At 38.5% G+C, this 15295-nt stretch overlaps 1 protein-coding gene across 1 annotated transcript in view; it reads right to left on the bottom strand.

Annotated features, from left to right (window-relative positions):
• Hecw1 (HECT, C2 and WW domain containing E3 ubiquitin protein ligase 1) overlaps nucleotides 1-15295 on the bottom strand; it is a 295620-nt gene that overhangs the window by 133711 nt on the left and 146614 nt on the right. The window contains exons 4-5 of the mRNA XM_055603961.1: nucleotides 8157-8264; nucleotides 2948-3042 (exon numbers count right to left, since the gene is read on the bottom strand). Of these exons, the coding sequence (XP_055459936.1) occupies nucleotides 2948-3042; nucleotides 8157-8264 (203 nt within the window). The remainder of the gene's footprint in view (nucleotides 1-2947; nucleotides 3043-8156; nucleotides 8265-15295) is intronic.

The following is a 15295-nucleotide window of genomic DNA, read 5'->3' on the forward strand; positions in this document are numbered from 1 at the left end:
GTGGCCTTTTATGATAAAATAAGTATTTTCCTAAAGATGAATATATGTGTATATATATATATATATATACACCCAAACACACACACACAATGAAAACAAAATCAGAAATGCTTAAATCCAAGTCAGAAAGGTCTAAATAAGTTATATAAGGTTTAAAGATGATAGAACTTAAGGACAGGTTTAAAGATGATAGGACTTAAGGACAATAAAAGTTTAATAATTAAAGTTTATTAGAATCCCTAAGGTTATACTGATTTATTAATGGTCACAAACGTTGACTTAAAATGTTGTTGTTTTTGTATGTCTAATCCAGGTATTTACTTAAGTTATTTTTGCTAACTTTGTTGAACTCTCACTTGAGAAAATTGAGTCATAATAAAACCAAGACTTATTTAAAACTGTTCGAGTTGTTTTGTCTAAGCTTTGTCAAATTAAAAATACAAAGCTGTCCTGTGTGGTCAACAAAGCTTGAAAACCTTCCACCCAAAAGGGTAAAAGGATAAAAGAGGACATGGAATGTTTTGGTCCTTGTCCTCCTTGGTCAGCCAGGACCCACAGGTCAATGAGACTTGTCTGAGAAGCTGTCTGACCTTCATTTAGAAAGGACATGTAATGGCCAGAGATTACACTCTAACCAATGTGCACCCAACGAGAAAGGAAGTCATTGGGACTTTAAGATACATATGATATAATACAAAAGTTATAATTATCTGGAGGTCCACATCCTTGCTAGACAGGCATATGAGGATCTATGGTTTACTCCGGACTGAATAATGAAAGACAGACGAATAGAAGGAGGTACACAAAGTGAAAATTGGTAGAGAACCACAGTTGCCTCAAAGGCAAACATATGGATATATATTGTAATATCAGCATGATTCTGAAAACATAACTCCATTTAGTACAGTAATTCCGACTTTGAAATTTAACCACATACACAACGGCTCTTCTAGGTGCTGTCTTTGTTATGTGCTCTGTATCTTAGATAGTAACTAGTAACACTTTGTAAGGAAGAAGTGACCCAGCAGCATGCAGTTAAGTATGTGGCTGTTTATACAACGAGAATAACAACCCAGAGGAGTGGAATGCGTTTGTTTTCTTTTGATATCTTTGATGCAAGTTCTCCTGCTATGCTGCCCACACTAACCTTACCCTATTGATCCTACCCCCCCGAAGCTGGGTTTATAGGAACACTGCTGTGCAGCTCTGGCTTTCACCCTTTTTGTTCAGAGTTCGTCTGAGAAAATATGCTTACAATAATAGTTATTGTTAAGCAATTAGAAAAACAATTCTTGAATGCTCTTTTTAGAAAATATGTTCCAGGCACCACACTGAGGCTTTCCATAATTTTTTTTTAAATTTTTACAACAGTCTGATGAAATAATATTATATATATTTTCTGCCATTTCACAGATGAGAACACAGGATCAAAAACTTTTAAGTTATCTACTTAAAATCATATAGATGAAGCCAGCAGTAAAACACAAATCACTTGGACTTTGTTCCAAGCTGCTGATATCTTTAACCATTTGCGACTTTGCCTCTAACACAAGGGTCAATGTCAAAACATGACAGCAGTTAACAAATGTATTTGGTTACAAGAAAAATGTCATTTCGATGGATAAAAATAAACAAAACAAAGAAATATTAGAAGGGACTTGATTGTCAATTTCCAAATGGGATTCCATAACAAAACTTACTGGGAGATCTGCATTTTAAATTATACCTTTCATTGTTTAATACTCCTATAAGCTAACGCTTTTTGTAAGCACTAATAAACTCAACATACTTGATTCTTTAAACATGAATTGCAGCTATCTAAATAATAAAGTTAAAGATTATTAAAAATATTTTAAAAACAGTAACAACTTTGAAATTTTCTGATATTTGATCTACTACCCTTGAATCTCAACAAACAACATACTTGGAATTTAGAAATACCAAGAAACTTGAGTCAGGTGGCGACAGTGCACACCTTTAATGCCAGCGCCCAGGAGGCAGAGCCAGGCAGAGCGCTGTAATTTCGAAGCCAGCCTAGTCTACAGAGTGAGTTCCAGGACAGCCAGGACTCAGAGAGAAACCCTGTCTTGAAAAACCAAAAAAAAATCTTCAACCTAACAACCAACCAACCAAACAAACAAACAAACAAACAAAACTCCAAAACCCAACCCAACCCAACCCAACCCAAAAACATTAAGAAACTTGTTTTTTTTTTTTTTACTGTATGTTATAACTTAAAAATGTATCATATTGTTTATTAATCATACTTGATAAATAAATTCATTGGAATTAGATGAAACCCAGTTCTAAAAAATAAAGTTAGACATTACAGAAAAATGTATAACGACAATGCCAAAAAAAAAAAAAAACCAAAAACAAAACAAAACAAAAAAAACACACACACACACAAAAAGCAAAACAAAGCTGAACCCTGGATCTGGAACTTGCTAGCGGCGTGGCTTGGGTGAGTGAGATTTTATCTTTTCTAGGTCTATCATTTCATAGAGCTAAGATGTACATACTTACATACATACTAAGATGAGACATACTTTCTAGTTAATTCAAGTCTAAAAATAAATTAAAACATAAAAAATAAGCATCCAAGATCATTATAAACATGTTTCTTAAAGAAAGCTTCACACACTGCTACTAAGTATATCCCATGGGAACATTTTGCTAAGGGAAATGCAGATGCTTGCATTTTTCTAACATTCTGGTGGCTTGTTCTCTGAAAAGGACAGCTTTTGGTGTCATTCCTGGTCACTAGTCTGAGGTGTGTGTCCATCATGTGCGTTCTTAATTCATCTATCGACCTATCTCCATATACGTGTAGATATAAGTGCAGCTATGTGCACGTGTATAAGTGTGTGCATACACACATGAAGAAAACAGGAAAGCAAAGAGCTGTGTGAGTTGGGTCTGAGCAGGAGGAAGAAGAGAGACTTACAGGAGCTGCTGAGTTTTTGACGGTGACACTGGGGGTTGTAGCTCGTAGGGCTCCGCTTACTCCGTGGTAGTATTTGAAGCAGATCTTAGTTTCAGCTGGAAGACAAAAGTGAAACAAAGTTGAGTCACTGAAATAATCTAGGAAGAAACAGCCATAGCCCAGGGGGACATCTCCAGCAACTGCAAACCGATTCCTCTCACCAGCCAGTGTGTAACACTTACCAAGGATGCTTTAGATATGGCCTCCTGGACCAGTCTGTCTTTCTAAAACTATGTCATGAAAAATGGCAGGCTTTAGCATTTCTACACCCGGGTATGAAATGGATATTACTTAAGCATATAAGGACCAAACTGTGATGTGACTCCATTGCTTTCTGACCATTGATTTTTTGGGTAGAAAAAAAAAATCTTCAAGCAACCTCCCTTAGTTAGGCTGATGGTGACTAGTGTTGCAACTCACTGTTTCATATAATGTGTTTTTATTCTCAGCAGGTTGTGCCTTTTAATTAATTAAATTATTTTATTCATTTAAGTAATTTTATATAGTATATTATATTTGTATAAACAATATATTTATATCCTGTATTTATAAATATATAAGGAATAAGAATGATAAATCAATAAAAAATAATAAATAACAAAACATAAATAAACTAATATAGATTAATTTAAATAAACATTAATTTTATTTTAGGGGTCTCTAATTTGTAAAGCTGCACAGCTTTATGTTTTATAAACATTCCCCTACGGTTGGCATTATTTTTGAAAACAGAAAACCTTTAGCAAACATTCATTCAAGTTCAAAAGTGTAATGTAATAAAAATTGCTAGCTACCTGCCCAACACATGTTTTCCTTTTCATACTTAATAATAGAATCTCAGGTTTACATTGGATGGTAATGTCTAGCTAGCCACACATTTACAGTTTTCTTTGCAGATAATATGTATGTTGCTTGCTACTGCCTTTTTGACATTTTTCCAGCTTATAATCACACTTAAACCTAACTGACAGAGAAAGCTTCCTTGGTGTAGGAAATACGGTCACTGCCTTATTCTCCCACTGGCTAGAAAACGTGAGTAGTTCTTGTACTCTCTCCTCTTGTGGCCACATTACTTTCCAAACAGCTCTTTATACTTCAAGAAACACATAATGTTAGGTTCTCACCACCTTCCAGAACCTCAATGATTGCTATTAGTTGGACATTATTAAAAATAAACTTAAAATAGAAATGCATTATCATTATCATTTCGTCTACTTGATTACTAGTGAGATCAAACATTTTCCAGCAAATTTTAATTAGCTCTTTGAGTTTCTAAAAACCCATTAAATTGCCTTTGTTAAGATTTCTGATGACCCGAGTAATGCCTGGTTGCTCATGAGCTTTTTCCACCCTGCGTTATTCTTTTCCTGCAGGCATCTAATACTTCCATTAATTGTGTTTTCTAGCTTTCGGGGGACCGTTTAATAGCCCAGTTCCATAATATTATCCAAGATATTTGCAAATTGCACCGCATTAGGCCGACACAGGCGGGTCCAAGAGGTGGGTTTCTTACAGGCTAGCGATCACAGAGAGCTCCGGATAAAGCAGCAAGAGTTTTGCCGCTAACTCTTCGCCTAGCAGTGCTGTTCCCTATGAGCTGCACCGTCTGTGGACGCCAGGAAGATGAGCATGCTGGGGGAAAACTTCAAGCTAAGTCATATAAAAGGGACTAGCAGGGATGTGCAGAAGTACCAATAGCTTTTCACTCAAGGAAAAACTTACTTCGGTGGCTCTGAGCAAATCGTTGTTGGGGGAAAATTACAAACTGATGCAAGTTTGCAAGGCAGACGAGGGCTTATCCCTTCAAACCATGATACCCTTTCTTTGAAAAGAAAACTGATGGCAACGTTTGTATTTCTCGCCCAAACATGTATTTTAATAATATGTTTCAAAATTTAGAAGCTTGATTATTCATGGATCTTCCTTTTTCTTGACCTAAATTTGTATTGTAGTTTAGGTGTAAGATATGAAGGAAATCCACTAATAAATGTCTAAAAATAACAATATGTAAACGATTAGTTTTATGGATTTTAAAAATCATTTCACTAAAAATTTTGCATGATCCTTTATTTCTACTCTGCCTACACTTAACTGCTCTGTTTAATTTGTTACTCAGCTTTGTTAGCAAAGTGTTAGTATGGTTTATTTTCATATTTCCAGTGTGATGCAACATCATACTCTAAAAAAGTGGCTGAGGAGCCAGTGTTCTGCATATATATGATATAGGCCAATGGCAGACGGCATATATAATGATGCTCCCAAGTGACCCCACCTAAAAACGCTGTAGCCATTTTTACTTATGTAAGTGAAATCAACACAATTCACTTGATGGAGTCGATCAGCAACACATTCCTCAGAACATGTCCCAGCCATCAGGCAGAGCGTGGCTTCCCGTGACACGACCAACTTATTATGAATCCAGGAACAGGTCCAATGTCCCTGTAGCTCCCAATTCTTTATAGAGAACAAAATATTAAAACTGAGATTCCCATAGCTTACTATTACGTGACTTTTGCAGCTGTCCACGGGCAAGGAAACTTCCATAGTTGATAATTGTTGTTCTAGCAAAGCCCGTAAGCAGAAAAACATTGAAGGATTGTGAGGTACCTTTCAGATACTTTGTCAGAGACCTACATTAATTCTGTCTTTGTCTTTCTAATAATAATGATAATAATAATTCTAAATACTTTCTAAATATTCTAAATTTTCTAAATTTAAGACATCTTCTAAATACAGAGCGGTTCTCTCACAGTCATTTCATTCTTTTTTTATAGTAGAATAAGACATACATGTGTATGTGTATTTATATCGTGTATAAAACACACATGTGATGTGGCCATCAACAGCCTTCTTTGTGATCGCTATGATGACGTAGACAGCAGGTTGGGGTTGTCCTATTTGTGTCTAAAGAGTTAATGAAAGGTTGTATTCCAGGTCTTCTAGAGAAAGAGACCAGCAAGCTATCTTAATGGCAGTGGTGAGATAGGCGGGCTTACTCTTACCTGGCACGCTTGCTTTCAAATTTGATTAGGGATGACCTGCTTAGTCACAAATTAAGAGTAAAATTAAAGACTCCTCTGTAAGTATATATTTTGAAAATGTAATTTTTATTTGGGAGCATTTATTTACTTCAAATTGGATTCAGTGAAGCATCACTTAAAAGAGAAGATATTTTTTTTTCTCCTTTTTAAACTTGAGGTATTAGCAGGACTATGTAGTATAGGAGATTCCAGGACACAGTAACAGTAGTAGAATTAGAGTCAGGAAAATATTCAATTAAGTTTAAAAATTGGGAATTAAAATTTTTAATAAGCACTCACGTTTGCTGTCTTATTCACACTAGCTCTTACTTTTACCTATAAAACAATCCTAGCATTGAAGAGAAGGGATCTTATTTTTTAAGGATGTGTCCCCTATTAGGTCAACTTTGCCCCAGTAGATGGCCACTCACCCGAAAGTGTACAGGCAGCATTAATTGTTCTTTATTTTTATTTTTATTTTTTTTTAAGATGGCAAAAAGTTGGTTGTTATGGAGTAGGTGGTAGGAGGCATGAAATAGGATCTTAGATTCATTGGGGGAGGGATGATTATAATCAAAATGCATCCCATGAAATTAGGAAAGAATTTACATATATAATGCCTCCCCACACTAGACAAATTTAAAGAAAAATGTTTTACAAAATTACTAGCTGTATCTTTGCCTCTGTCATTCAGAACTGCTACTATACTTTGACCTTCAGTTTTTTTTTTTAATATCTATTTCTCAGTTATTTACCACTTGCAGTAAAGAAATAGATCTACAATATGAAAGGGGAAACTACCAGACTTCTAATGCAGACTGGCTTGAAATCAGTGATGATGTTAGACAGTAACTATTAATGCGAGTGCCTTTTCTTTTGCTTCTTCCTGAAAATGTAGAGGCTTCTGCTAGGTTGTCTTTACACATCAATCAGCACTGTTCCTCTTGACAAGTGATGCTGTTTGTCAGAGGATGAATTGGCATGACAAAGACAAGGCTGCAGGGGAGGATAGGAAAGCAGCTGAGGATTAAGCAGCTAGAATTATAGTCTATCCCATTTTTTGCCGTATTTGCTTACATGAATGAAAGAATGCCTTCTTCAGTGCCATAAAGTATAAAAAAAGAATTTCCATGCTGTACTTGCCTTTAACTTGATGAAGGATTAAGGTCATGGCATGACACTGGATGCCATGGTTGGGTGGGGTAGGAAGCAGTTCTCATTAGGCAAGGCGGCTGTCTCATCCTTACTCATGAGATTTGGAAGTTGCTGTTCTCAGCAGGACTATCAGATAACCACCTGTGCCTTTGACACTGCCTAGTATCGGCAAGTTCTCTAGATAATATGGCCTGGTGAATCAACTTGCTTCTGAAGAACACAGGGACAGATCCACTCTCCATGCAAAAGAAAAGGGTGTGTGGACAAAATTAGTTTGCACATTTTTTTTTTCCTTTTGAGTTGCCAAATGTGATACCCATATAGAAAAATACATTTATGTGGGGAACGTATGGAAACAATCCTACCACAACTCTGGAAATGATTTACTCCTAAGGACAGGTAGAAAATTTAGAAAATGTAGCAGTAAGATACAGTACCAAGTTTATATATTCATAAATTTCAGTAGATAAATGATCAAAGGAATTGCTTGATATTAGTGATATGGAGTCTGAATCTTGTACAATTGTAGCAAGAGCCTGAAGCAAGGGGGCAAATGTGAAATATCATCAACACTCTAGTGCCGTGGACAGTGAGCCTTGAGGAGTGCAAGTAAAACAAAGGCAAAACTAAAAGGCAGGACACATGTTGAGGAGATCTAGTCCCATCCATAATGAAGTCAGAGATCACTTAATCTAGCCAAGGCATGAAAACCTAAAGGATATACACTAATGGGTCCTGAGTCAAGAGGCCTGAAACATGAACCAAGACCTTTCCTGCTATTGAAAGAATGGCCTGGGTGAATTTGCATGGCTGTGTTGCAACCATCATAGAGATATCTACTGAAAATCATTTTAAGGCTGTCGATTAACTTGCCTCTTCATTTGCCTAAGTGGAGGCACATTTCTAAGCATTTTTTAAAAGCATTACAAAGAGGTTATAGCTGAATTCTGCTCCACACATGTCTGCTGGACCGAGGGAAGGGTGAAAGTACTCACATTCCACAAAGTAAGAGCTGGCATCAATCTTCCAAACGATCTGGCCTCTGTGAGAACCATTGACTCCACGGTTCTTATAATCCAGGAAGTTTTCAGATGACACTTCACCTGCGGTGAAGAAGGAAATAGGAGAAGCGGGGAAACCCATCAACCAACAGCACAGTTAGGAGCAGCAAAGAAAAAGAGCAAAGGATATGAATACTAACACTTGTGACCATACGCAGATCTGAGAGCATTCAAAGATGCCGTCAGAACACAGGTTTTTTTTTCCACCCAGCACGCTTGGCAGACGGATTTTCTTAGTTCTTAAACATCTCCATGAACAATCACTGCAATGGCTCTTAAATTCTTTTGTTTTTTGAATAGTTCTTAGTTGTGTGGATTTTGTGAAAGTCTTCTTAACGTTTCTGACTTTATCCTCATTTACAAATGAGGAGACACAGAGTGTCTTGCCACCCAGTGCCCATCTCTCTTTCTCTCTTGCTCACTTGCTTGCTCACTCACTCTCTCGCTGTCTCCCACCCCCTCTCTCATGGACTCCACCATATATCATATCTTCTTCATCCTGGGCTTCATTATACTTTTTATTTTTAATATTTTACTAAACAGACTTACATAAGGCCATTTTCATACAGATATATAATATACCCTAATTGTACTCCTATTCATGCCTTGCTATATTTTTTCCACACCTTGCACTAATTTTCTTCATTCCCCAGTTCGTTTATACTTCCATGATATGTAGAAAGTCCAAGACCCGTAACTGAGAGAAAACATACAATGCTTTTCTGTCTGAGACTGGTTTAATCTGCTTATTACAGTAATCTCCAATTACAAAATCTCCAATTTTGTGCAAATGGCATTCTTTGCAGGTAAAAAAAATATCCAATTGCGTATATATACCATATTTTCTTAATCCATTCCTCTATTGTTGGACATCTAGGTTGGTTCTACACTTTTGCCATTGTTAATAAGGGGTGATTAGTAAGCACTGATGTGAAAGTATCTCTGTGATATGTTGACTCAGATTTCAAGGTGATATATGTAGGCCTTATGAAAGCTCTAGTTTTGTGAGGAAATTCCATATTGTTTCCTGCATGTCTAGAGTAGATTACATTCTGTGAGCAATGTATAAAGATTACTCACAGTCTGCGTCCTTCACAATATTTGCTATTTGTTCTCTTGATTGCTGCCATTGTAAATGAGTGTGGTGTAATCTCAATGGCTCTTGCGTTTGCATTTTTCTGAGGGTCAGTGATTTTGGACCAGTTTCTTTTTAAACATTTTTCTTTAGGTGTACAGATTTTAGTATGTTTATCCTATATTATATATCTAATATCCACTCATGAGTGAGTATATACCCTGTGTGTCTTTCTGCTTCTGGGATACCCACTCATGATGATCTTTTCCAATTTCCAACATTTGCCTGAAAACTTCATGACTTCCTAAGAAGAAGGACTCTGGCTAAGATGCTCAATCCCCATTCAGAAAGGCAAAGAGGATGGACATCAGAAGAGGGAGAAAACAGGGAACAGGACAGGAGCCTACCACAGAGGGCCTCTGAAAGACTCTACAATGCAGGGTATCAAAGCAGATGCTGAGACTCATAGCTGAACTTTGGGCAGAATGCAGGGAATCTTATGAAAGAAGGGGGAAATAGAAAGACCTGGAAGGGTCTGGAGCTCCACAAGGAGAACAACAGAACCAGAATGTCTGGGCACAGGGATCTTTTCTGAGACTGATACTCCAACCAAGGACCATTCATGGAGATAACCTAGAACCCCTGCACAGATGTAGCCCATGGCAGCTCAGTGTCTAAGTGGGTTCCATGGTAATGGGAACAGAGACTGTCTCTGAGATGAACTGATTGGCCTGCTCTTTGATCACCTCCCCCTAAGGGGGGGAGCAGCCTTACCAGGCCACAGAGGAAGACAATTCAGCCACTCCTGATGAGGCCTAATAGACTAGGATCAGAAGGAAGGGGAGAAGGCCCTCCCCCATCAGTGGACTTGGGGAGGGACATGGGTGGAGAAGGGGGAGGGAGGGTGAGATTGGGAGGGGAGAAGGGAGGGAGCTACAGGGGGGAACAAAGTGAATAAACAGTAATAAAAATAAAAAAGGAAAAACCATTTTTTCTTTATTATTATTATTATTATTTATTACAATTTATTCACTTTGTATTCCTGCTGTAGCACCCTCCCTCATCTCCTTATGGCCCTACCCTCCCTCCTTCTTCCTCCCCATGTCCCTTCCTTAGTCCTCTGATACGGGAGGTCCTCCTCCCTTCTATCTGACCCTAGCTTATCAGGTCTCATCAGGACTGGATCCTCTTTCTCTGTGTCTTAGTAATGCCACCTCGCCAGGGGGAGGTGATCAACGAGCAGGCAACCAAGTTCATGCCAGTGATTGCCCCTGTTCCCCTTACTAGGAAACCTTCATGGAGACTGAGCTGCCCATGGGCTACATCTGAGAAGGGGTCTAAGTCTTCTCCATGTATGGTCCTTGGTTGATTTATCAGCCTCTGCAGGACCCCCTGGGCCCACATTTTTTGTTTCTGTTGGTCTCCTTGTGGATCTCCTGTCCTCTGCAGATCTTTCTATCTCCTCCTTCTTGCACAAGATTCCCTGTACTCTGCCCAAAGTTTGTCTATGAGTCTCTGCATCTGCTTCTATACCCTGCTGGGTAGACTCTTTCAGAGGCCCTCTGTGGTAGGCTTCTGTCCTGTTCCCTGTCTTCTCCTACTTCCAATCTCTATTCTGTTTGCCCTTCTGAATGAGAATTAAGCACCTTCCCTAGGATACTCCTTATTGTTTTGCTTCTTTAGGACTATAGATTCTAATGTGTCTACCTTATATTACATGGCAAATATCCACTTATAAGTGACTATCATGTGTGTCTTTCTGCTTCTGGGAAACTTCACTCAAGATGATCTTTTCCAGTTCTATCCATTTGTCTACAAATTTCATGATTTCCTTGTTTTTAATTGCTGAGTAATACTCCATTGGGTAAATGTACCACAATTTCTTTACCCATTCCTCGGTTGAGGGACATGTAGATTGTTTCCAGATTCTGGCTATTATGAATGAAGCTTCTATGAACATGGTTGAGCAAATGCCCTTGTTGTATGGTTGAGCATCTTTCAGATATCTGTCCAGGAGTGGTATAGCTGGATCTTGAGGTAGCACTGTTCCTAATTTTCTGAGAAAGAGCCGGATTGATTTCCAAAGTGGTTGTACAAGTTTACATTCCCACCAGCAATGGAGGAGAATTCTTCTTTCTCCACAACCTCTCTAGCATGTGTTGTCACTTGAGTTTTTGATCTTTACCATTATGATGGGTATAAAGTGGAATCTTAGGGTCCTTTTGATTTGCATTTCCCTGATGACTAAGGGCATTGAGCATTTTTTAAATATAATTTTTTATTATTATAATTTATTCACTTTGTATCCCAGCTGTAGCCCCCTCCCTTGTCTCCTCCCAATCCCACCCTCCCTCCCTCATTTCCTCCCATGCCCCTTCTCCAGTCCACTGATAGGGGAGGTCCTCCTTTCCTTCCATCTGACCCTAGCCTATCAGGTCTCATCAGTACTGTCTTTCATAGCTTTCCTCTTTGCCCTGGTAAGGCTGCTCCCCCCACCCCTTCAGGGGGAGGTGATCAAAGAGCTAGCTACTGAGTTTATGTTAGAGACAGCCCCTGTTACCCTTACTAGGAAGCCCATTTGGTGACTGAGCTGCAATGGGCTACATTTGTACAGGGGTTCTAGGTTATCTCTATGAATGGTCCTTGGTTGGAGTATCAGTCTCAGAAAAGATCCCTGTGTCCAGACTTTTTGGTTCTGTTGTTCTCCTTGTGGAGCTCCAGACCCTTCCAGGTCTTTCTATCTCCCCCTTCTTTCATAAGATTCCCTGCACTTTACCCAAAGTTTGGCTATGAGTCTCAGCATCTGCTTTAATACCCGGCTGGGTAGAGTCTTTCAGAGGCCCTCTGTGGTAAGCTCCTGTCTTGTTCCTTGTTTTTACCTTCTTTGATGTCCATCCCGTTTGCCTTTCTGAATGAGGATTGAGCATCTTACCTAGGGTCCTCCTTCTTGCTTAGCTTCTTTAGGTGTACATATTTTAGTATGATTATCCTATATTATATGTCTAATATCCACTTATAAGTGAGTATATACCATGTGTGTTTTTCTGCTTCTGGGACACCTCACTCAGGATGATCTTTTCTAGTTCCCACCATTTGCCTGCAAATTTCATGCTTTACTTCTTTTTAATTGCTGAGTAGTGTTCCATTGTGTGAAGGTGGCTGAGTGATCTAAGGCACCTGACTCAAGAGCAGCTTCCTCATTATGAGGGTTCTGATCTCCCCTCTAGGCGTGGGTTCAAATCCCACTCCTGACACACATACCGTTGAGCATTTCTTTAAGTGTTTTTCTGTCATTTGATATTTCTCTGTTGAGGATTCTCTGTTTAACTCTGTACCTCATTTTTAAATTGGATTACTTGTAAGCCCAGTTTCTTGACAATATGTACTTCCTTATTCAAGGACTGGTTTTCTTTTCATTAGCCAGTTTATTATTTATTATTATTGTTTTTGTTTTGGTGTTTGATTTTTGGAATTCTTTGTATATTGTAGATATTAATCCTCTATCACATCTATAGTCCGTAAACATTTTTCTTTATTCTCTGGTCAGTCTCTTAATTTAATATTTTACCCTTCATTATATGAACATACAGTTTTCTCAGCACCATTTGTTGAAGACGTCTTTTCTACAATCAATATTTTTGGCATCTTTGTAAAAAGAGTCATCTGGCCATACCCACTTGGGTTTATTTCTGAATCCTCTATTCTGTCCCTATATGCCCATTTTAATGCATGTATTATATTGCCTTTATTACTATGGCTCTATAATATTACTTAAAAGGTATGATTATACCTCCAACACTGTTTTTTATGTTTGAGATTTTGACTACCAAGGATCTTTGGGATTACACATGAAATTTGTGAGTTTTTTTTTCATTTTTTTGTGAAGAAGGACATTGGGATTTCGGTGGGGATTGCACTGAATTGGTGTATTGCTTTGTGCATAGCCACAGTCACTATTAATTCTCCCAATCCATGACCTTGAAAGTTTAGTTTAGTTTTTTTTTTTTGAATCTTCTATGGTTTTACTTTAATTTCTTTCTTTGGTGTTTTACACTGTTCATTATATAGTCTTTTACTTCCTTGGTTATGTTAATTCTTAGATGTTTGAATTTTTTTGAGACAATTGTTAATATTATTGTTTTTTCTGATTTCTTTCATAATGTTTTATTGGTATACAGGAAGGTTAGTGTCTTAGCTTTATTCTTCTTGATGTGGCAAAATATTGTAATAAAAGCAACTTAAGCAAGAAGGGTTCATTTCTGGTCACAGTTCAGGGTACAGTTCATGATAAAAGGAAAATCAAAGTGGCAGAGGTTTGAAGCATCTGGTCTCACTGCATTTGCAGTCAAGAAGTAAAAGATTACAAACTCATATGGCTGCTTGGTTTCTTTCTCTATCACTAGCTGATGGTGTCTTCCATGGTGAACAGAGTCCCCGCCTCAGTCAACATAACTGTTGACAGTCAACATAACTGTTCTGGTTAGGGTTACTTTTGCTATGATGAAACACCATGACCAAAAGCAAGTATGGGAGGAAAGTTTATGCTTCCACATCAAAATTCATTATCAAAGACACCAGGACAGGAATTCACAGGGCAGGGACCTGGAGGCAGAAAAAGAGGCCATGGAGGAGTGTTGCTTACTGGCTTGATCCTCATGGCCTGCTTAGCCTGCTTTCTTGTAGAACCCAGGACCACCATCCCAGGGACAGCACCACTCACAATGGACTGGGCTCTTCCCAATCAATCACTAAATGGAAAATGTTCTACAGGCCTGTCTACAGCCTGATCTTATAGAGGCATTTTCTCACCTGAGGCTTCCTCCTCTAAAGATGACTTTAGCTTGTATCAAGCTGACATGGAACTAGTTGAGGACACTAACAAAGCTAATTCCTCGAAGGCATGCCCATTAGCCCCTCTCCTGGGTGACAGTAGAGTCCAAACACCACACTATAGATTTCTCTATGCTACTTTCTTGCCTTGTCACTTTGCTAAATGTGGTTACCAGCTTTAAGAGTTTTCTGGTGGAGAGAGGTTTTCGGTTTTGTTTTTCTAAGATTCAAGCAAGGTCTGATCATTTATTTGTTACTTTTAAAGACTTAATTTTACCTGGACTCAGACATCTTAAAAGTAGAAGCTCTCCGGAAGGTCAGCCTACATCTCTTGGCAATTTGTTCCTAGAATTTTTTTTTTGCATCTTTCATGCTCTTGGCCAGAAGTTTAGAACACAGCCTTCTCTTTTTTCTTAGCGCACTCTTTCTTCTGAGCAATGCACTACTTTGAAATGCACCACCAATTTGAAACCACTCAGACTGGCATCCACAATGCACTCTGAACACACTGTGCTTCCTCTCTCCCATTGCCCTGGCTCTATAACAAGAATGCCCTCTACTCAAGAGTAGGTGTACTGCTCTGGGCCAAGACACTGTGTTTCAAGTGAAAAACCTTGTTTGTCATTCCCCCACTCATTCAAATCACATAACCCTTCATTCTCCCAGAGCATCAGGAGCTACTTCTGTGTCATGCACGTCTCACAGAAAGGACAACGATTGTTTGCATTCATTGTCCAATGAGTTTATGAATCATTTTTTTGGTGGACTTATGCACTAACTTGTCTATTCTGAAGTTGAGACCCAGTGATCTACCAGGTGATGGGGAATGTACAGGACAAAACAAATAGTACTTCTTCTGAATTAAAGCTTGCAAACAATGGAGAAGACAACTTTAGATGCTAAGCAATAAGTGTGCTGTTGTAACTTATGACTTATGAGATATGCAAGGAGAGAATATGGTGCGCCACTGAACAAGTAGTCCAAGAAAGTGACTGCCTTGCTAAGAATGAGAAGATAGATAAGAAATGAGAATAGGTGTGTAGAGGGCTGTAGTATGGGAGAGTCTGACACCTTGAGGCCCTGGAACTCTGTGAGTGACGTGTGCTTTCACCTCCTGCAGTTCCTTTCTCACCATACTGTCATTTCTGAAGCCAGAGCCCAGAGCCCA

The sequence above is a fragment of the Psammomys obesus genome, unplaced genomic scaffold (assembly GCF_907164565.1).
Source record: "Psammomys obesus unplaced genomic scaffold, mPsaObe1.curated_primary_1811, whole genome shotgun sequence".
Classification (NCBI taxonomy): Eukaryota; Metazoa; Chordata; class Mammalia; order Rodentia; family Muridae; genus Psammomys; species Psammomys obesus.